The 21391-nt window shown below is 38.2% G+C and overlaps 2 protein-coding genes and 1 pseudogene across 3 annotated transcripts; 1 reads left to right on the top strand and 2 right to left on the bottom strand.

Moving 5' to 3' along the window:
* Positions 1-1429: 1429 nt before the first annotated feature.
* LOC110065604 (uncharacterized) lies at positions 1430-5483 on the bottom strand. The gene is made up of 4 exons (XM_020772754.2): positions 5375-5483; positions 5243-5285; positions 2628-2703; positions 1430-2192 (listed from the first exon to the last, which is right to left on the bottom strand). The coding sequence occupies exons 3-4, from the start codon at positions 2689-2691 to the stop codon at positions 1738-1740; spliced, it is 519 nt and encodes a 172-aa protein (XP_020628413.1). The 5' UTR covers positions 2692-2703; positions 5243-5285; positions 5375-5483; the 3' UTR covers positions 1430-1737.
* A 986-nt stretch (positions 5484-6469) lies between these two features.
* LOC149096696 (uncharacterized) lies at positions 6470-13742 on the top strand (annotated as a pseudogene). The gene is made up of 5 exons (XR_016204502.1): positions 6470-6616; positions 9657-9998; positions 11005-11009; positions 12517-12938; positions 13224-13742. The product of XR_016204502.1 is annotated as an uncharacterized LOC149096696 (transcript).
* Positions 13743-14161: 419 nt separating this feature from the next.
* LOC110065621 (uncharacterized) lies at positions 14162-20442 on the bottom strand. Its single transcript, XM_020772775.2, has 8 exons — positions 20273-20442; positions 19647-19779; positions 17812-18096; positions 17406-17542; positions 16961-17123; positions 16283-16573; positions 15681-15820; positions 14162-14439 (listed from the first exon to the last, which is right to left on the bottom strand). Exons 1-8 carry the CDS (start codon positions 20313-20315, stop codon positions 14255-14257), a joined length of 1377 nt encoding a protein of 458 aa, XP_020628434.2. The 5' UTR covers positions 20316-20442; the 3' UTR covers positions 14162-14254.
* Positions 20443-21391: the final 949 nt, after the last annotated feature.

Consider the following 21391-nt stretch of genomic DNA (forward strand, 5'->3'; position numbering starts at 1 on the left):
TATTGGTTCTTATAAAAAACAAATCTAGTTCGTTCTTCTTAGTCGTTCTTTTTCCTTTTATTCAACAACAAGAATTTTGTGGTTGCAGTCATAATTATCCCCTCCCTCCCTTAGTGCTACAAAATTTTCTCCCACCACAAACCGGTTTTACAGGCTCAATCCGAGTTTAATCAAAGGATAGCTAATCAAAGATTATATCTGTTTTCAGGAACACTATTTTACACCCCGATTAATTATCCCGGGAATAAGAAATTTAATTGCGGAATGACCGCTAACCTCGAGTTATTTTAATCGTCTTTCGAACAACAGGGGCCAGGTTTCTGCGAACAGACAGCTTGTCGATACACTATTTAACAATTAGATTACTCGCTCTCGATTTCTATGAGGTGATAGTTGATGAGGCCGAAGGCCGAATCAACTATCACCTCATAGAAATCGAGAGCGAATAATCTAATTGTTTTAGTAGAATTCTTACTAAAATTTACTTCAAATAACGGTTCAATGGCTCAGCCAATCAGATTACAGCATTTGCATTAGTGTACTAGTAGAATTCTACTAAAAATAATTATAACATAACTAAAGCACAACGTGCACCTTGATTGGTTAATTCATCGTCTACTATTTGCCCATGGGTCTACACCGCTAACGTGTGTGCTATTGTGATGTAGCTCAATCAAAGGACTTCTTTCGCTCCAATGTGTCAATGTTATGTTATGAAACAAAAGGTAAACGCCAGAGCTGTACACGATTGAGTTATGGATGCACTTGGGAGGTTTGCTAAGCACTCAAGAAGCTAGAGTCGCTATTGCCTCGTGCGTTTCTTGCTGTTATTTGGTGCTTGGCATCCACCCGCGCGCATCCATAACTCAATAGTGTGCGCTATGGCGTTTACCATTTGTTAAAACTGCACGGTAGCCCGACAATATGAATTTTATTATCGTGTGCTAAACCAATATTTTACACACTTTTGCTGCACTCGCTCGTAGAATATTGTTTTTACCACTCGGAAAAAAGAAATTCATACCTTCGTGCCGCCGTGGGATATCCTATATCTTTTTGTCAGCTGGCTGCTTGATTACTAATTGCTGTTTTGACGAGAAATTTTTAATGCTTTAAATCACTTTTGGGAATTTACAAAGGTTCGTATCGAGCAGTTATCATAGGACTTCTGTTGTTAGTAAGCGAACAAATCTTATGAAGTACAGTTCTAATAAAATCACATTCTTTTTTCTAAAAGTTATTTGATTCCCTCATTTTTTATTCGTGTAATTTTCCACGAACTAAAATGAATCCGGTATTTATCCCTTATTCATGTATATATGAAGATAATATATGGGGATGATATACAGGCAACGAACTCTTAACATTGGCTGATTTCATGATACTTTTCTTCACTCACAAGCTCAATGACGACAACAACAAACAACACTTGTAATTTATGTTCTAAGTTTACTTTTGTTTATGCGAGTTACTCTTTTGTGATCTGAGTTTTGCCATACAATCAATGAATGCAGCAATTAACCCAAACAAACTACAATGAAATTCAGATTTTCCCTAGATATAGATTTTAGCTAGATTATCTCTAGGTATAGATTTTAGCTAGGTATAGCAACAAATTTAAAAACCGAGCGTTGTTACATTTCATTCATCCCTTAAGTAGCTTTAACGAGAATAACAATGAATAACGGTGTCAGAAATTCTGCCTTTAGATTAAAAGGGACGTATGGTTAGGGATTCTCAAACATAAAGAACGTAGACATCAGTGCAGACGCGTCCATCATTGTCGCCCTCGGTGTGACTCACCAAATCCTCACCGTACCACAGGCGTAACTGGGTCTGCGCTGACAGGGAAAGGGGACTGGAGAAGAACGACAGGACAATCTCAGGTGAAAACGAGTTATATCCGGGAAGTTTAGACCACCTTCCGGCTCTGTTCCCGATGAACTGATTGGCGGGCAAGATCATCTGATTATTTGACCGTGTTACCACGACGTCAACGAGATCTTTCGCGCCGTGACCACAGCCCCAGAAAGACCAGTTGTCTGCGTTGTATTTGTGACAGGTCACGTAACCATACAGATGAACCAGTTTCACGGCGGCTACTTTACCACACAGTGGAGTGTTAAACGTGCCATACTGGTTATTTCTGGCGCTAAAACACACCGGCAAACCATTTGCCTTTATCCATAACGCTAAGGAGTAATGTAAAGTCATACTGTTGATATTAACTATATATAAAGTATTTTTGCTCGGAGAAAGGAGAACGCAATCATGAACATTATCACTTGATCTTCCAATTCAGGTCATTATAGGATTATCTCTACATTTTTTTTTTGCGACTTGGTTTTACTGAAAAATGTATGGAAAAAAGAACACCTTGATTGTTACTTTTCTAGCGAAGCGATTTCCCTCAGATTTGATCTGTAAATTCTTTAATTTAATAACGTTAGTTTTTAATTCATAAATACTTCAGAACTCCAATTTTCCATGAGTTGTTAAACATTCTCCATTTTCCCAACACATTTACTGTAATTTTGCGGAGCAAGTAAAACAACTACTAATAATATAAATGTTCAGAGTACATGAGATGATTGAAAGTACTGTCTGTAGCTAGAAAAATAACTAACCTGCTTGCGTTTGTGAGTAGGTCAGGAAAATCAGCAGAAAGCACAAGGTAACCCTCACTTCCATTTTGCGTTTGATCTACAATTAATAAAACAATTTACGGTGAAGATCACATTACCACTGAGTTTGTAATTCACTTCTTTGTGGAAGATATTTTAGAAAATTTTGTAACAAATTTCAATGGGTGATATTTGACTCCTGGGGTGTTTGAGATCGGAGTCACGTTTTCAAAACCTTTGTTTCCCGAATCCAGTCCTGCTCCGGATCCAGCGCACGGTTTCACAGCTTAAAGGAAAATTTAATGAATATTTGAGATGTTTGCAACTTTTCTTTTCAATGAAGGCATATCAAGAAAAGTTATGTCATGAAGAATAGCTGCTTTTATTCGGCTCTCCTGAAAAACTCCTAGAATTCAGAAACTTGGAAAGGATAGGTGTTTAAATTGAATATTTTCATCGGAAAGGTTTCGAAACAATAAAGAGTTGAACGTGCAGAATTGAAGTAACACGGGTATTCGGAATAAGAATTATTCGGAATTAGTTCATTAATTAGCTTCTCAAAGATCAAGTAAGTGGAGCCGTCAAGCTTCAAGGTCATGATAAGTGTGATTCCTCTCGAGTAAAAGCGTTTTCTCTATCCTCTCTCACATTTTTTGGAACTTTGAGAGAAATTGCATTTTAGTATGCTGACTACAATTCGAGACTAAAAAATGAGGATCAAACGACTCGTTTTAAAATTGGAAAATATTATTTTCCAAGTTGTAGTGGTGAAGCGATTTCACTCCATCACTCCTTCACTCCTTCATTTCCTGTTAGACATTTGAAACACGGGGGGTACTCCCATATGAAAGGTCAGGGATGCTTGTCAGAAAAACTGAATTTAACTCCTAAAGGAGACTAATATGGGAGTCGCTCGAGCATTATTAGACCCCTAAAAGATACCACTTAAAACGGAATAGGTTCGATTACTAGCCAGCGTTCAAGAAAGGATCCCCCGCCCACTTGCAGACCCGACTCGCGTACTCGAGAGATCAGCGGAAATCAAGCCTAAAAACACAAATTAAATGAGAGCGTTTCTTTTAACTATTATCTCTTCGAGTGCGCCCTAAAGGATGCTTTGACAGCTAAAAATGGTGACCTTTCGTCGTCAACACCCTAAGTGAGACCAGAATCCTTGATTTGTACCCGAGCTCCGACCTTTTCATATAAGTGTTCCACCACGGGTATCAAACATCCGCCGTTTAAGGCCGTTTTACAGTCGCTTGCACCGTATCAAGCTAGTTATTCTTTAAATTTCTGACTCAAGTACTCAATGTCTTACCGCAGAAATGCTCTACATTGAGTAAATTTTCGCACAATCGTTTTTGTAAATAGCAGCTGCCTGTGATTATATAAATAGTTCATTTCCCGATGGTGCCCTCTCATACAAGTTTAACCATGCTCGATTGCCGAAAAAGGAGACATTGAAACAAAATTGACGAGCTGTATGAATTTTCCAATGAGTCAAGCCGTGATTAAGTGTTTTAGACGATCAACGGTCAAGAGAATTGAGGACAATGCGCACGACGTGTTCCGCTGTTTATTTACATGATATTGTAAATAGATACCCATAAACTCGGACATGGCGAAATGAGGAACAAATAGTTGAATAGAAGAAAAGACATTACACAAGGCAGGGAGTTTTGCAGTCTTTAATATCGCCTTGGAAAGGGAAGGGAAAAAAAAAGAAGAAAAAAAGAAGTTACTGCAACACGGGGTATTCGTATTCGGTCATCCATCCAAGTACGAACCCCACCGAACAGGGCTTAACTTTCTTGAGCGGACGAGACGTGGTGTTGTCTTTGTGATAAAGTGACTCTACGCTGAACGCATTTTTGTTTTGTTTTTTTTAATTTCTAATATGAGAAAAGGTAACAAAGAGAGAGAAAAAAAATCCCTGACACTGGCTGGAAGAATAAAGAGCGAAAAAAAAATGAGAGGAATGAAAATAAGAATTGTTACTTGCTTTGGTGATTGGACAAGAAGCGGTACTTTCTTTATAATTGCCTCGGTCTCTCGGACGAGGATAACTCGGTCTCTCGGACCGATAACTTCATGAATGTTTTCAACAGCGTGACATCTCCTGGTGTATTCTCTTGCCGTTGCGTTTTGCACTATTTCTTAACAATGCCAGTGGGCTTTAACTTTAACTTAACCTACAGATTAAAATCTCAAGTCAGTGGCATCAAAATTGTTACTGTTTACAGACGATCCATTTTCCAAGTTGAGGGGCTCATAGCCACTTTGATTCTATTGTGGTGTCAATTTCTCGAGCGGGCGTCAACTGAAAATCAGAATTAATTGATTTTTCGAAGAAGTAGCACTGAAAAAATACTGGAGTCGGTTGTGAGCCACCCCAAGTATATATCCTTGATTAGTCAGGGACATTTCTGAATCTCTGCACACCTAAGGAATCAGTTAATTTGTTTCCTTGAAGTGGACAAAAGACATTTGTGGAGTGTTCTCTTACTGTGTCTTTCCACAACATTTACAGCAGTCTAGCATTTGTGCCCACTTTGCATCTGTTAACCAAAAACGTTTAGCACATGACTTGTTGGTTAAATATCAAAATCGCTTACCTTTAGGAAACTTAGTTAAAGCACGTAGCACCTTGATAGACGGCTAAACGTAGGACAAAGGAGAAAGAGAATTAAATATAGAGTCAAAGCGAAAAAGAGCAAAGAGCAGAGCGACGTTTTCCGAGTACTTACTCAGTCTCGCTGTTGAAACCTGACTGAGCCCCGTGTTGAGGAGTGATCCGTGTTAAACGCTAGATTGATTTGTTTACATGTGGTCTTGTCCAATGGAATTAAGTCATCAATTCTTCATTAAATTTGTTTGTCAAGTTTATTTTCTCAGGGTAGGTCACTTCTCCATACTTGATTCCGTGTTAAACTCATCCTGAATAAACAAAAGCTTCTACAATTAATGATAACACCAGATTAGTCATTGTTTCAAACAAACAAGAAGACTCTTTATGACATGCTAACGAATAATTCAGTTTTCTATTTAGATATATAGTGATGCGTGGAACCAGAGAGTATGCATTGTCTTTGAGCCGGGGAACGGGTTTCAAGGAACGACCCGCACGCACATAACCACCAAACGTTTGTGGTTGAACCCACGTGGAAAGCATAATAAGTTTATTATATTTTGAATGTTCTTGCATAGTGTAGATGACTGGCGAGACTCTTAAGTGATTCTTTATCTATATCATCATTCTTGAATTTGTTTTAAATGAACAGCTGTGTTTTAATGGACTGTTTTTCATTCCACAATCATGACAGTTTGTGCATGGTTTTGGCACGTCACTGCCTCGTTTGGTCACGAATAAGGAAGATTTTCGTGATTAAGACGTGTTTACTGGTTGGCCTAAAATCGATGATGGGCTTAGAGTGATCCAGTTTGTTTAAGACGAACAGCTAGTATATTACCTATTTTAATCTATAATCAACACAGTTTTCAGTTTTGCACGGCCTCAGCATATCAGCTGCCTTACTCGATCATCGGCGGTGTGGGAGTTTTGCGTGGTTAATGTGTTTGTTTGTCACAAGGACAAACTGACTAGGCGCCGTTTCTTGACTAATTTGTTTAAGACGAGCAGCTGAGTTTATGAACCTATTTTTCGATCTACAATCACATCCCTTGCTAATGGGTTTTTCGTGTTAGCCACGTCATTAAGATCACGAAACTCTGAGTGATTAAAGTATTTGTTTGCCAAGCTAACGTGAATGAACTTTTCGTGTTCTTTATCCACTGTTTTGTTGTTGACATCTTTCACGAAAAGCTAACAGTTGAGTCAGTATATCAACTTTATTATATGGCTTGTGTTTGTAGACCTCACTCTCGGTTAATAAGGACTTAATATCAACTATTTTCCAGTCTACAACCATGATGTCCATTTTCTGCGGAAATATTTTGCCTATCAGCTGCATCATTTGATCAGCAGTTTGGTAAAGTGCTGTTAATGTGTTTGTTTTTCATATTAATAGAATGTACTCTAAGTGTTTATCTCCTGTTAATTTGCTTTCGATGTCATTTTGTTTAATTTCTTAACATAGCTCAGACATGAACAATAGCGGCTAATGTCTCCTTCTCTAACAGCAGGCAATATATCAGTTTTACATTTCTTCAAATATATGACACGATGCCTCAAATGGACTCGGAAACAGGGCAAAAAGTACCAAATTTAGGATTCGTCGCTTTAAATTTTACAAGCTTTCAAAGTTGGTTGAAATCTCAAAAGCCCCCACCCCCTTCACATCCCTCCCTTCCTCTCTTTCTCCCGATTTGACTAAGATTAAATAAGACATGTTTGGATGTTAGAGTAGTTAGCCCTGCTTTCCTAACTGAGGGAACAAAAAGCAAGATGCTAAAACTAATAACGTGTCTAATTTAATGTGTCTAATCACTGAAAAGTAGTTAAAGTGGAGGAGATAAAACGCCTTAGATACATTGTAGCATCTTAATATCTGAAGTCGACAGCGTTGGGGAAAATGAGTTTGAGGAATATTTATAATAACTATTTTCTTTGAGGCGTATAGGAGATGAGATCACAAATCGGGTATTTTCCGCTCTTTGGACAAAAATTAATATCCCTTGTGTGTTATATCAATAGAGTAGAATTCTAGTTGCGTCATTTTCTCGAACGTACTCTGAGAGGAACTAACGTGAGGCTAACGATTGGTAAAAGCGTGAGCATATACGATGCGATTATCTTGAGTACGAACGTAACGCAAACGAAATTCGAGACACACGAGCGATATCGAATATAGCTCTTGTCGCTTTTAATGTGTCATTTCTTCCTTTTGAAATCCGCTGCGCCCGAAGCACAATTATTTCCTTTCACGGGGCAATAAAGATATATTTTCTACACTTGAACCAATTTTGAAGGAAAAGTAGTGCTATTTTTCTCGCAGTTTTATTGGCTGAGGCGCAATACTCTAGACTACTTCACAATAATGTTATTTCGGCTTTATGAGTAAAAGGTGAAAAGGAATAGAATCAATGTAAATAAGTACCGAGTAAACGGCTGCACTCAAAATGCAATAATATTTATTGTTAATGGTTTTCATTAGCCGAGGAATCCTTGTTGACACCTGCAAGATTTCGAAGCTACAAAAAATTTAACAACTTGAGGTCTGTTTTTCAGCCTAAAACAAGTGATTTCTGTCAAAACATGTACAGTAGGCTTTGTTGGCGATGATTTTAGGAGAACTGTCATCGACAATACCAAAATCAAAACACCTTTTTCATTATTATCAAAGCCGGTAAGCCGGTAAATCGAGCAAAGCTTGGTTGAAGAACGCCAGAACATATTTTATTGGTGATAAAATTAAGTATTCAAATGAGTGATTTGTAACACTAATTGTGAAAATGCAAAACGCCTATAGATTTATATCTTTTATCAAGCAGGTTTCGCAAACATTTTAACTCGAACAACTCAAACTGCGAACAAATACATAAAATTATGGTGCATATCAGGCTTTCTTCGTTATGATGTCGTCACGGGCAACCTTAGAGTTTTTCGCTTTGCTTTGTTTCCTTGTATGGTTAACACTAATGAAAGCAATCAGTGTGCTAAAACCAAACGGGTTGAATTTGTCATGGAAGGTAAGAAAATAGAGTTAATTACATTCTTTGTCGCTAGCAGGAAGCCTCTTGTTAAGAAGTTAGTTTTGAAGTTCGAAGCGACCTATTACTTTGTACTTGACGGATCCTTATGTCTTACAATGGTCGGGAGCGTTGAATTCCGGTTCTGTTAGAAAACTTTAGAATAATATCTCAAGGTGGCTGATTGTTTTTTGCCCTTATAAGTTACCGGTGGAACTCAGATTCTCATATTGGCTTCAAATACGAACACAACTTTAAAGTTCATGATAAATACGGAATCGACTTCAAAACAGATACATGATTAAGACGTGTAGAATCTGAAGTTGGGAGGAACTCATTAAGCTATAGAGGCCGAGTAGTCATCTGGAACTTTCTGAACGCGCTTTGTGACGCTTCTGACGCCTCAGTTACTTTAAAGAGGTACTCAAACCAAATGTCTGTTTTTTAGGAAGCTGGCATGGTAGCCACTAAACAAGGGGATTGCCATTTTACTAGAGAAAGTTTTCGTTTTCTTTATCTTTAATTCTTCGATTTGACTTATTTATGTATATCTTCGTAGCAAATATAGATTTTACAATTTTACATTTTATCCTTTTGTTTTGTATTTATTAATATTTAAAACATTTGAACTAAGATTACTACAGGTCCACATTAGCCCTACTTCCACCTTTCCTATATTTGTCCTTCTGTATCAATTAAAGGATTAAAGATCTTGGAATAACTTGCAATCGTCAAATAAGCAATATGATATAAGCTAAATAACAAACCAATTGAATGATGCTAACGACACATTTGTTGCTGTCTGAAGAAGGCTCTTGTCGATAAATTTAAAATTAATACCAAAGAAACACACGAAAAGCGAAAAAAACACTACAGCGCTATTCTTCCTCTATATGTATAACAGACGATTGATCTTTCCTGCTGCTAGAGCTCCAGAGAACAGTACAAAAAAACCCATTTATTAGCGACAAAATAAAAAAGTCTAAAATAATTTGCTCTATTTATAGGTTTTGCTTTGTCAAATCACACAATAAAGAGCATTCATGGTTACTCGCCCACTGACTGCGCCATTGAGTGTACAGTTACCTTAAAATGCAAATCGTTCAACTTTAAAATTCCTGAAAGAATGGAAAATAATTGTGAAGTGAACGATGCGACAAGAGCTTGATCTTACCCTACTGACTACAAAGAAACTACAGGACTTGTCCACTACGAGGCCAGTCCAGAGGTTAATAGGTATATTAATTTATATAGTATCCTTAGCAATCAAAAGCTCTTACAAGAAAAACAATCAATTTTAAGCCCCTCAAAAAAGAAAAATTGAAAGTAAATATTTCAAAAGAAGGCTAAATTATATACGTATGTTTTTTCTTTTATTAGGATACCACATTAACCATTCATGGACACTCGATCTCATTTTATATGCGCTCTTCGGGAAGATGCAACCGGTCGTTTCGACGTAATGGTGGATGGAAACGTTATAAGTAGTGGTGAAATACCAAATGCTACTAGCATCGCTATACCAGCAGGTAGCAGACTTGTTCTTGGAAAAAACATTGACAAGAGATCAATGCGTGGCCTAATAGGAGGAGTAAATGTCTGGGACACTCTCTTGGACAAGCATGCTATCGTTGCGATGTATCACGGGAATGGAAGAGAGAGAGGAAGAGTGGTGTCATGGGAAGACTTGAAAAAATTAATGTTATACCAGTGGGATCTAGGGTGAAAACATTGCATGTCGAAGAACAGCATAAAGGTATCAAAGGAAAGAAGGAACTCTATTTTTGCTACATAAGAGACATGATAGATATCTCCCTGTAGATTTTAGACGAGGAGCCGTAACATGCTAGGTCTTCTCACTCTGCATCTTTTTACTCTCATACTTCCAATACATTTTTCCTCTCTCTAGTCACAAGCCGCCATCTTGATACAGAGTTCGAAATAAATTATGAGATCTGGATGGCAATAATGAAATGCGATTTGTTAACTTTTGTTTTTCTTACTTGGCTGTCAAGGACTTGTCTCACAAAAAGAGAGAACTAAACGACACATTTCGTGAACTTAGTTGTTCTTTTTCAATCAAAAACAGTTTTAATATGTCAGGAACGAAATTGTTGCTTCCGCGACCAGCTGGATTTCGAGAAATGGGGAGGTTAAAAGAAACAAGTCATGTAGTGGGCACAGACCTTTATGGCTAAGATGTTGCTTTGTCCTTGTCAGGGCACGTTATTACAGTTCACAAAGTACCTCTCTCCAATGTGGAGAACAAATGAGTACCAATGTGTACCATTGCACGCCTTGGACACACGGTGCTAAATTACTGTGCCACACACGGGAACAGCAATGGTCGTGGTGGCTTCAGGCCACAGACTGATCGAAATTTACGAGTAGACCAATAGCGACAGGATTACTTGACAATCCAACCTTTGTTTGGGCGAGATCTAACCTTACTTTACCTTAGAGCGAATATGCAGAAAGAACTCTGCGACTTGTTAATATACATGAAAAGATTTTGATACTGTGCTGTAAAAGTGTCAAAGCATTCTAACCCCTAAAAAAGTTTGTATACCACTCAAAAGGGTATGTATTGTGGAGTTTCCTCCCCCCCCCCCCCCTCCCTCCGCCTCACTGTCGTGTCTCTAGCATGATCATGGTTTAGTACCTTTGAAACTGTGTAGCGTTACCTAACATAAATTCAGTTTGACAATAACGTTTTTTTTTTTTGTAGGCAAGGTGAAGGTTGTTAAGGTCGTGACATATAAATCCAGATGCTAGTTTTCCAGTATGCTATCCAGGATAGTTTACGTTTGTTTATTATTACTTCTTTAGTGGTCTTCTGCCTTATTTAACTATACCTAATTGAAAGTCCCCCCCGGAACACCATATAAAAAGGACGGGGGAGCTCGTACGAAATCTTGAAAATAAACTCTAAGAGGTACCAAGATTTTGTTTTGTGGGTGTAGCTTGAATTTTTTCACCCCTAAGAGGTGCCAATTCTACAACAACACATCTCCTGTAATATTTGTTCGGCTCAATAGCTAATTTTCACATGACTTCACTAAAATTCAAACTACAAAACTAGTGATGTTCCTGAGATTTTACTTTAATGATGTATAAGAGCAGTTGAAAACTCATATTCATAAAAATTTTCGCTCCGAATGGGTTCTCGGTTTTGTGATACACTACGCTTGAATTTCTAAGCTTTTGCGTGACGCGGCATTACATGACGGCCTAAAGAGCAGTCATGATGGTTAAAATAGTGATTTATTTCGGGAAATTTGGCTATCTGAACAGTTCATGTCTTAGAAAAAGTATTATTTTAATGTTTTAGAGTTCCTCGCGGGATAAATTCACGCTTTTGTAGCAAAACTCAGTGACAGATGTTTCTGTTGGTTTCCGGCCGCCATGTTGGTGCCCATACGGATGGGCACCAGCATGGCGTCTCCATACAAATCTCTATAAATTTGGGTAAAATACTTTTCCGCATATCTTGCATAAGAAAAGTTGCTGTGATCAGAATCTTGGCGAGAGACTTTTCATATTTACCTTCTTTCATTTCCCAGATTCTGGACTTCATCTATTGAACGGTTTTGATTTTTATTTTGATCTATTTTGAATGGCGTGACACTGAAAACCAGCAATACCCTACAAGGTATTGCAAAAGCTCCTGCCCTGGACCTTTAGAAGCCGAAGACTCTGAGAAGTACCACAACCATCCTTGAAGGTACGACGAGTATCGCCGTGCTTTATATATGGGAGTAAACCCCGAGAAATCCCCTTGTGCATTTTTTGAATGTTATTTCACCAATAATGTTTAGCGAGGTGAATAATGTTTAGCAAACATTTTTGACTTACAGACCACAGAATGGCCTGAATTGCGAAACTTTATTGCTCAATGCTCAAACATCAGTACGAACTATATATTTCAACAACTAATCTACACAAACGCCTCTTAACAGATTTCATTAACAACCGTACCCAAATGACTTATTTGAGAGATGAGCAATACCTCAAACAGAATGATTTATAAAACACTGATCGAAAAGTCTCTAGAACTAGCCAATCGATGTTAACAAACTATACTCGAGTCGTACAGCCAATCCCCCTCACGGCTAAGCTGACCAATCAGTTTCAGGACTAGCCTTATAACACCATGGACTGACAAAACCTTTTCACTTAAATCTGACGATGAACGAACAACTTCGTTATTTTTAGAAATGCAACAGATCTCTACGTGAGTGACGGCCAGTGGCATCATGTTTGCCTATTGTGGGCCAGAAGCAATGGACAACCAATTTTTACTGCGACGGAGAACGCATTGTCAGAATCCCTAATATAAACAAAGGTCATTTCATTGAAGGAAGTGGTGACTTTATCCTTGGCCAATACCTGGATGAATCTACCAGACGTTTCGCTGCAGGGCAAGAATTTGTCGGAAAAATCACTGAGGTAAATTTTTGGGACAGGAGTTTTGAGTCCGATGTCATCGAAACTATGTCACGTGATTGCCGTCCGGAGGGGAGCAAGTTATCTGGAATACATTCAGAAATAGTTACCATGGAGATGTTCAACTGATTGAAAACTCACCGGACTGCCTATTGCCAGGTAAATGTTTCTTTTTATCCTATGAACCCCTTCAGCTGATCCCCCTTTGGCTTACTGGTATGTCTTTGCTATTATTGTTTTTCAGTAAACCGGTTTTCGTCGAATTGAAGGCGATTTTACTTATCGCAAATGAGAACTTAATACTTTGTGTCAGAGATCCATGAAGATCGCGATCGAACTGATTGTATCATGCTGTTGTGTCGTTGCAAGTCTCGCATTCATTCTTGCGGATATAGGGTGGTGTCCCGTTTCCCTCCCCTCCCCTGAAAGAAATACCCACCTCCCTTCGTTGTCCCCTCTCCCTCTGTCTATAAGAAAGAAACAACCCACAATCCGTCACAGCTGCGTATCCATCAGTAGCAACAACATTACGATCACCTACTAATCAGGCTTCTATTCCTTTTGCAGGCTTTACCGTTCTCTCTCGCCGTGATAGTAGATGCAATAAAAAATATTTCATCAAATCCTTATCATGCAGGGGCGCCGTGAAAGCTTTGTTTGATGGAAATAATCGAGCATCAGGCATATACCTGCGGAAGGCTTATGTAATATATGAATTATAATTCGCTTATTAATTATTTAGCTCTTATTAACTGAGCAGGAGGTCTGTATGGGAGAATTTTGACTGAGGTCGTGAGTACGGACCGAACGCAGTGAGGTCCGTACACACGACCGAAAGTTTACTCGTCTGCCAAAGTTTTCTCGTCTCTCTTTACTTTTTTTTCTCATCAGGCTTTTTGGTACTTTCACAAATGAATACTGTTAGATGAAAACAGTCAATGATTTTGCATTTTACTTTAGAACTTTTTCACTGCAAAACATTATCGGTCTAGATGCCGGTCTAGATGGGAAAATCTAGACCGCTTTCAATATCGATTTCACCCAATCAAATTCGTGAATTTTGTAGTTCCCAGTCGTGGTAAAACGGAGCCATATAATAACTGTTCATAATTACCCAGTAGTACTGGACAGATATGTAATCATTTCTACTATCTGTGGCTGTTTCTTTTTATGGTTTCGTTATTAGGAGTAAAAATCAATAAATACTTTCAATATACGTGGAGTGGCTCAATCGACAACCTACCCAATCGAATTTTTTTTTTTTTTTACACAATTGTGTGAAATAGAACTGTAGATATGTTGTTAGAGTGAATGGAAGCGTAACAAGACTAGCAAAAGAGGTTCACCGAATGTGCTTGTGTCTAATGAGACAGTGATTATCAAGCTGCACTAAAGTGGTGTACCACTCGTCCACATAAATTAATGTTATCTGACGTACAAATGGTTCAGACGGTGACTTTAACTACAAACTTCAACTTTCAACCTTCAAGATAACCTCAAAAACTGTTCCCAGTGGATGCGGTCAAATGTTGTTAAATAATAACTTTTTCTTCTTGAAACAAGTCACTGAGAGTAACAATAAAATATGCGATGATCACAAATGATAAACAGAGAGATTGGGATAAGGTTGCTGCTGCTGATTTCAGTAAACTTGCTGCTGGAAATTCAGCTAAACATGGATCGCTGAATTCTTCTGGGGAAGGGGTGGACGCATCATCTAAAAAAAAAAAACAAAATTAGCATTTGCTTAATAAACAGAATTAGGATAATTTCAGAGCTGAGCAAAGAGTTTCCAGGAATCTGATTGGTTGAGCGATTCCTTATATGACGCTATATTCACCACGTCAGGCGGTGAATATAACATTTTTGAGGCCTGGTTACTAAGCTGGTTACCTTTGCCATCTCGGCAAGTAAACATGGCGGACAGTTGCTGAATAAATGTTTCATTTATTCGAAAGACATCACTCCAAGGCCAGGATATTTGAAAGGATGGAAATTTCAAAATGACTACTGTCGCCCTTGGACCAAAAAGCCTTTCAAGAACGCATATTCAAGGAATTATAAAGAATCGTAAACGCAGTGGTTACGTTGACCGCCAGTAGGCCAGATCGACTGACCGAAATCTAAAGCTACTCATTTTTCAGAAGATGATTACAACTGTGAATGAAGTCAACAACGATAAAAAAAAAAATAAAGGTACCGGATGAGTTTATTTTTCGTAGCGTTTTGCTTGTTTGTCTCACTGCCGAACTCGATGAGAAAATTGATTCTCAATCGATGTACATGTAAGCTTATTATTAAAACTACGGCGGCATACGTGTATGCAATTGCATCTGTGTTTTTATGTTTTAGTCCGTTAATCTGTAGTCCTCTTTGTTCAGCTCTGAAAATTGTCGTAAAACAATCACTAACCTCAGGCTCAGTGAAATTGGTGAATATTCACCAATGTTCACTTCACCATCGGCGAATAATTGTTCAATGTTAACGTCTAGACCAGGGCGGAAAAAGGCCTACGAATAAGCGCCCTGTCTAGACCTTGCTAAATTGTAGCTGTTTCTAATGCTTAATCTCCAACAATCGTGAACGTGGAAAGATTCGAATTCCAAGGCTCTGCGTACAGTCAAGATGGCATTTTGTTGTTAGCCCAACTGTGCATAAAGCGAGGCCCACAAAACCGAAGAATTATCGCCAAGGGAATCCACAAGTACGGGCCAGAGGAAATTTCGCCGATGGTCAAGTTCAAAGAGCAAAAGGAAAATACGCGGAATGTTTAGATTCTAAACATATTCGCTTACTTAGTAGAAATAAAAACCTTTCCTTTCTGCTTGAATGCTAACACTCAGACACAGTACACCACACAAATTGGCAAATAACTTTCAGTTATGTACACGTTTTCAGTTGTTGTTGTTGCCGTTTACAGTTTTGTATTTATGCTGCGAATAAATATGAAAATGTTACCTTGCTGATCTACGCTTCCTTGACAGAAAGGATTGAAATCATCGAACACCAGAGCAAACTCAAGGGAAGACGTTCTACTCCCGTTAGAACAGCGTGTTGTAATAAGATCTCTGAGGCACCTCTTAGACTCGGTGAATTTGCTACAAGAAAATGGAAAGAAACTCAAAATATTTAAACTTCTGTATGGTTCAATGACTTTTCCAAACACAAAGGTGGTTTACAAAGCAAATAACTGATTTAAATTGATTCAAATAAACAATTCACAATCAAGTAGAAAAACTACTTAGCTGTAGTTAGTTCTAAATGTTATACTTTCCTTTTGTAAAATATAACTGAGGTAGAAAAGGCTATAATTTTCCTAACTCCCGAATATAACTAAAATTTTGACATGTAAAAATGCTCTTAAATTTTAATTTTGTTCAAATGAGAGTATCAGGAGTGACCATATTTTTTACCTTTTCTATTGAATAAACAGAAAGTACTGCTTGCAATTGAGTAGATTGAAATACCAGACACAGTTTGTCTTCAAATTACAAAGAATTGTAAATGAATGTTTATCCAGCGCAATGACGAATCAAAACACTCATAACTTAGATAAAAACCTGCAAAGACTTGGATCCGAGACATTGGCTTGAAACGTTTCATCGAACTCCTTCAAACATTTTACTTCTTCCTCGTGGAAACCTGGATCACACTCAAGATGTTCATGATCGTCCGAAGAAGAGACTTTTGGTGCCTCTAACAAGCCTTGGCAGTAGAAATCCTCAGGTTGTGTTTGATTGAGAGATTGTTCTACTTGTACTTCAATATCGGCGTCTGCGATGATGCCGTACTTCTCAAGACAGGAACGAAGCATGCAAACTATACAATCTTGCATGTTGACGTATTTCACGCTGTAAGGTAAAAAAAATGTAATTTGATGATAACAACAAAAACGAAGTGACTAAGGCAAGCGCGTCGAGTTGGCTGTTGTTAGCTACGGCCCTGGAAGGCATCTCTTGTGCTCGTTTTGAGTTATATAATCGGGTAAAGGACTATTTAGTACACCGGCCAAGATTCTTTGGGACTGCAATGGGAGAATAACGGAAAATGTTTTCTCTGAACAAAACTCATCCCGGTTGATCCGTAATGTCAGGACTTACCGGCCAATTTCCTCCCACCAAAATGGCAGACGCAACCGGCTTTTAAGATATATTTTTGTACAAAAGATTTACTTGTATTGAAAAAAGATAATTATGTCACTTTGTAGCATGTAAGTTGTAGGATTTGCAGTCACATACCTGCAGTTTCCTTGTGGATTCGCCTGCAAACTCCTTACAAAAAGAGTAATACATTGTCGGGTTCTGTTTAGTTGTGCGATCACGGAACACCGACCAATGGCATCAAGTACCTGCTCATTGGACTGGCCATCTGGGATAGAGTAACCATCTTCACTCGGCTCTCCTTGTTGTAATGAAAATTCAATGAAACGGTAACAGCATTTGTTAGTGAAATGGGCCGGACCCTTTTACTTCTATTTTCAGCATTCAATTTCGATATGGATTGTCAGAATACTACCTTATACTGATTCAGGTTTTCTTTCTTCACATAATCTTTATTTTAATTACGAAAATTAATTTTAACCATGTCCCTTATTGCATAGTATTAATGTTTCAGACGGCCTCATGATGTGAACTGTTTATTTTCTATTCGTACGCTGTTTGACAACTGACGTAGACCTCCTACCTTCTTCACCCAAGGAAACACTACAGAACGGATTGTAGTCATCAAATGCAGACTGCAAAATTTCTGCGGCATCTTCATCAAATTGGCAATGTACGTCTACTGCTTTTTTCAAGCATACCTTAGCGTCCGCAAATTCTCTGTTGAAATTGAAAAACAAAAAAGGGAAAATAAGAAAAGCATTTGGTTAATATAGAAATGTGTGAAATTAAACTTCTAACCGCGCGTGAAAGTGCCAGCGCCGGTAAAACATCATAACTACCTATAACGATAAATGATCACGAGATGGATAATTCATATGTTGACTTGAGCAGAGTTTAGACCAAGTGCAGCCAGGGTTTGTGTGCACACATAATTAACGCCTATATTTCCAGCTTTTATCATTAGGAAGAATGTAATCGGGACATACTTGCAAAGTGTTTCATCTGCTCTGTTGCTCCTAAATTTTGTTTGAAATGTATCTCCACAATCTCGAGATTCATTGTAGAACGTTTCATTGCATGGGATCTCTTTCTTCTTTTCGTCCGTTAGAACTGGTGCGGAAAACAACCCATCATTACAGTAGAAGTCTTCAGATTTAAGTTGCTGGGCTGCCTCGTTTAAAAATGCCTCTATTTCATTTTCTGCCCCGTGATCCTTCACACACTCTCTGACAAAATCCTTCGTGCATTCAACCATCCTGCTATAAATAACTCTAAAAACGAACAGTAGAAATTCGATTATTCAATATCTATTAGAGTACAAGCACACACGAAGCATTAACTAGCAAGTATAATTCCAGAATTATTCCAACTTATTTTGCAGGTTGATATTTCCACGGTTAGCGAGCTTTGATGCCAATGAAACCTGAAGGAAGTATTATGTTCACATCCTCCTGGTCCACTCCTAAATATTTATGGTTAATACTTAGTTTTACGGGATTAGAGACGGACTATTAGAAAAGTGATAGGGGTGAGGAAAAAACAAAGAAAATCCTTCAAGGGAGGGTGACTAAAAAGAGAATCGTGCAAAGAAAAAGTGAAGAAAAAAAATTCCTGCAGAGTGAATTACATTGTCGGGCTTACAAACTGTACTCGCCCGAGGGGCGCATTGGCAGCAACTTTATATTGCAGTTTTAATTTTTTGGTCCTGGTGAGTCGCCATTCACCTGGTTTTCTCTACAATTAGGAAAACGGACATTTTTCCCTTTCAAGGCTGATCCAATTCGTGCGCAGCAACCTCATCATGGACACTGCTAGCCAAACATCGTTCCAGATGACCCTTACGGATAACCATGGCTTAAAAGTGATAACAAAAAAAATAATAATAATAACGTGTGCTATAAACAGCCATCCTGCTGATTCGTTTGCAATTAACCGAGCACATACCGTGTTTTGAAAGCCTGGACATATAGGAGAGTTTTCACAACTAACATGTATAAATGACGATTGTGGACACAGATGAGCACACCCTTGGCGATCCGTAACACTTTCCCTAAGATGGCCCCAAAGATCAACGTTGGTCAAACGTTGTAATCAACGACAATCATGGAGGTGCGTTTAGTATGGGCTGTTTCATTGTATTTTGGGTTTTTGACAAAGTAAACGACGCATTATCATTAAGTCCAATCGATACGTCAATTTTATCGGCTGAAAATCATGGAAATCGCACCAAATACGCTTCAATTTTGCAAAATGTCTCGCCCCATGTTTGTTACTGGACGGCCACTTACAGAATCCTAGCGAAAACCTTGATTCACTGCATGTCAAGGATGAATTTTATTACAAGGGAAATGAATAAATAAAATTGATTTTTCCCTGAACATCAAACAAAAAATGCAATGCAGCCCCATCGATCAGTTAGGCAATAGCACTTAAATGTGTCTGATACTTGATTATGTTTCCCCGGAGTAAGGTTGGTTTCCATATGACTGCTGGGATTGCTAAAATCGTTACCAAAAACTTTCAGCGGACGCTGTGATCTTATGAAAACCACTGTCTGGTCGTGGCGATAGTAGCGATCATGTGAGAGCTATCAGTCGCAAAAATCGCTGAATTTGTACTTTGGCGATCACAGCAGTCGTATAGGGATTTAATGGAAACTAGCCAGCTTAAATATGAATAAAAATTAGTTATCGTGGCCTGAAACGATTCCTATTAACAGTGACAGTCTTGGAAATAAACTAGTATTTTATGATACGGAATCTCACAACAAGATATTGGACCAAACAGAGAACCAAGAGCATTATTTTTCAGCCTAACTCACTTGCAATCCACTGATGGATCTGTCTGCAGTTCTGTTATAAATGCCGTTGTACATTGTCGAGCCTTGTCTATGTAGACTGGAAATGTGCAACTTCCAACCATTTGCAAGCCACAACATCTTTCTGCCGTTAAGACTACAAGTAAATACAATTACAACAATAACTGATATTGCTCTAAAGGAACATGATAACAATTAGCAAACATGGAAACAGGCTACAAACCAAGCGACTTAAATCTTCAATTCGATGAGTTAATTTTTTTGTAGATTACATTGAAACACAATGTGTAGTAATTTTACAAGAGAAATAGCGAAAGCGGATACAATGGTCTCTATCGTCTTCGAGAAGGTTCTCTCACATTGATCCAAAAGACTGACTAGACTTTCTAACAAGATCGCAAAATTCTGCATTGCTTCAAGCTAATAAGGCTTAGCTCATAGCGATATAACAAGTACTTTGGTAGCAAGTACCTTAATGTTCTTTCCCTCCACGATTTATTTCTTCAGAGTTATCCTGACGGTAAATGTAAATTCAACCGAGTTCCATAAACACAATCTTTGTGATATCGACATTTCTCATGTGTAGCTAGTTGTCAATTTGCTCTTACCTCAGCGTCATGTTTACTTACCTATGAACACACAGATCAGTCCGCTGGCAAAAATCTTTAACATAATCACTGATGAGGGTACAAAGAGCGTAGGGGAACAGCCATAGTTTGTATCTCGTGTCTTCGATGTCGTGAGTTTTTATGCATAAACAACTCTCATGATTTTTGCATTTAGTTGAACGATTGTTCGGTGATCCGTTACATCTGTTTTATTGTCCGTGATCATCAACGATGTTGCCAGCACGTCATGCAATAACTTGCATATTCATCGCCGGTTTAGGTTTTTTTTTTATTTCCGTATCAAAGTTTCCCGCTCACAAAGGTTTGAGTTATATGAAAACCACTTTCTTAATAATGATTTATAAAGTATTCTGCATCCCCTTACTATCTATCGTTGACGATCAAGAATTCCAATTTGCGTTTAGCTTGTTTTGACAAGTCTATTGGCGTCAAACACGCGGTCTCTAAGTAGCAGTCGCGTGATTGCCATAGCGTAAAGAAGAGCTATTGTAGATTTCACGGTGACTGACGCAGGACTAATGTCTTCAAGGCTAATGTAGATAAATATTTCCTGTTGTGTGTTTGTCGCACCATAGTTTTTTATTCTTTGATTGTTTCTTGGTAGTTTTCCTTTTTTCTCGGGTGGTATACAGTGTGTTGATTTCTCTTGTTGCTCGTTAGCACAAAAGATTTCATTTGACTGTACCTATGCAAAATTTTCGCTAGGCTATGACAGTAAACCAATGTAAGGATATCTGTGAATAAGTACCACGATAATCCAAGATCCGTATTCGAGTAACTGCTACCGACTGCCACAAATCAGGAATTTTAAATAAATTACAGGACCGTGCCAATTATGACTCGGCACAAACGGGGTGCCAAAAGCTTTCAAGTAAAAATGCATGCAGAATTGTTCTATAGAATTAAGAAAATTGTACTTAAATGAGGTTTCAAAGAAATAAAACTGGAAATCAATCATGGGCTAAATTCAGTTTTTTTCCTCTTGGCTTTTTTTAAGAAGGGGAAAGATTACCAATAAAGACTCCAGTCAGTAAAAGGTGTTGACACTGACAATATATCTCGGGCTCGGCTATTACACAGTATCTGACGTAAAACAGGTTGCTATGTACGCCTTATCTT

Source organism: Orbicella faveolata, unplaced genomic scaffold (genome assembly GCF_042242905.1).
Source record: "Orbicella faveolata isolate gen_17 unplaced genomic scaffold, um_ofav_v1 contig_48, whole genome shotgun sequence".
In the NCBI taxonomy this organism is placed as follows: domain Eukaryota; kingdom Metazoa; phylum Cnidaria; class Anthozoa; order Scleractinia; family Merulinidae; genus Orbicella; species Orbicella faveolata.

Excerpts from the sequence above, each read along its gene's own strand:
- LOC110065604 (XM_020772754.2), bottom strand. The coding sequence starts at position 2,691 with ATGGAAGTGAGGGTTACCTTGTGCTTTCTGCTGATTTTCCTGACCTAC. Across the intron at positions 2,193-2,627 it reads CTACTCACAAACGCAAGCAG|CGTTATGGATAAAGGCAAAT; the intron begins GTTAGTTATTTT and ends ATTACTCCTTAG.
- LOC110065621 (XM_020772775.2), bottom strand. The coding sequence starts at position 20,315 with ATGTTAAAGATTTTTGCCAGCGGACTGATCTGTGTGTTCATAG. Across the intron at positions 19,780-20,272 it reads ACTGATCTGTGTGTTCATAG|TCTTAACGGCAGAAAGATGT; the intron begins GTAAGTAAACAT and ends ATTTACTTGTAG. Across the intron at positions 15,821-16,282 it reads TCGGATCCAAGTCTTTGCAG|CAAATTCACCGAGTCTAAGA; the intron begins GTTTTTATCTAA and ends ATTTTCTTGTAG.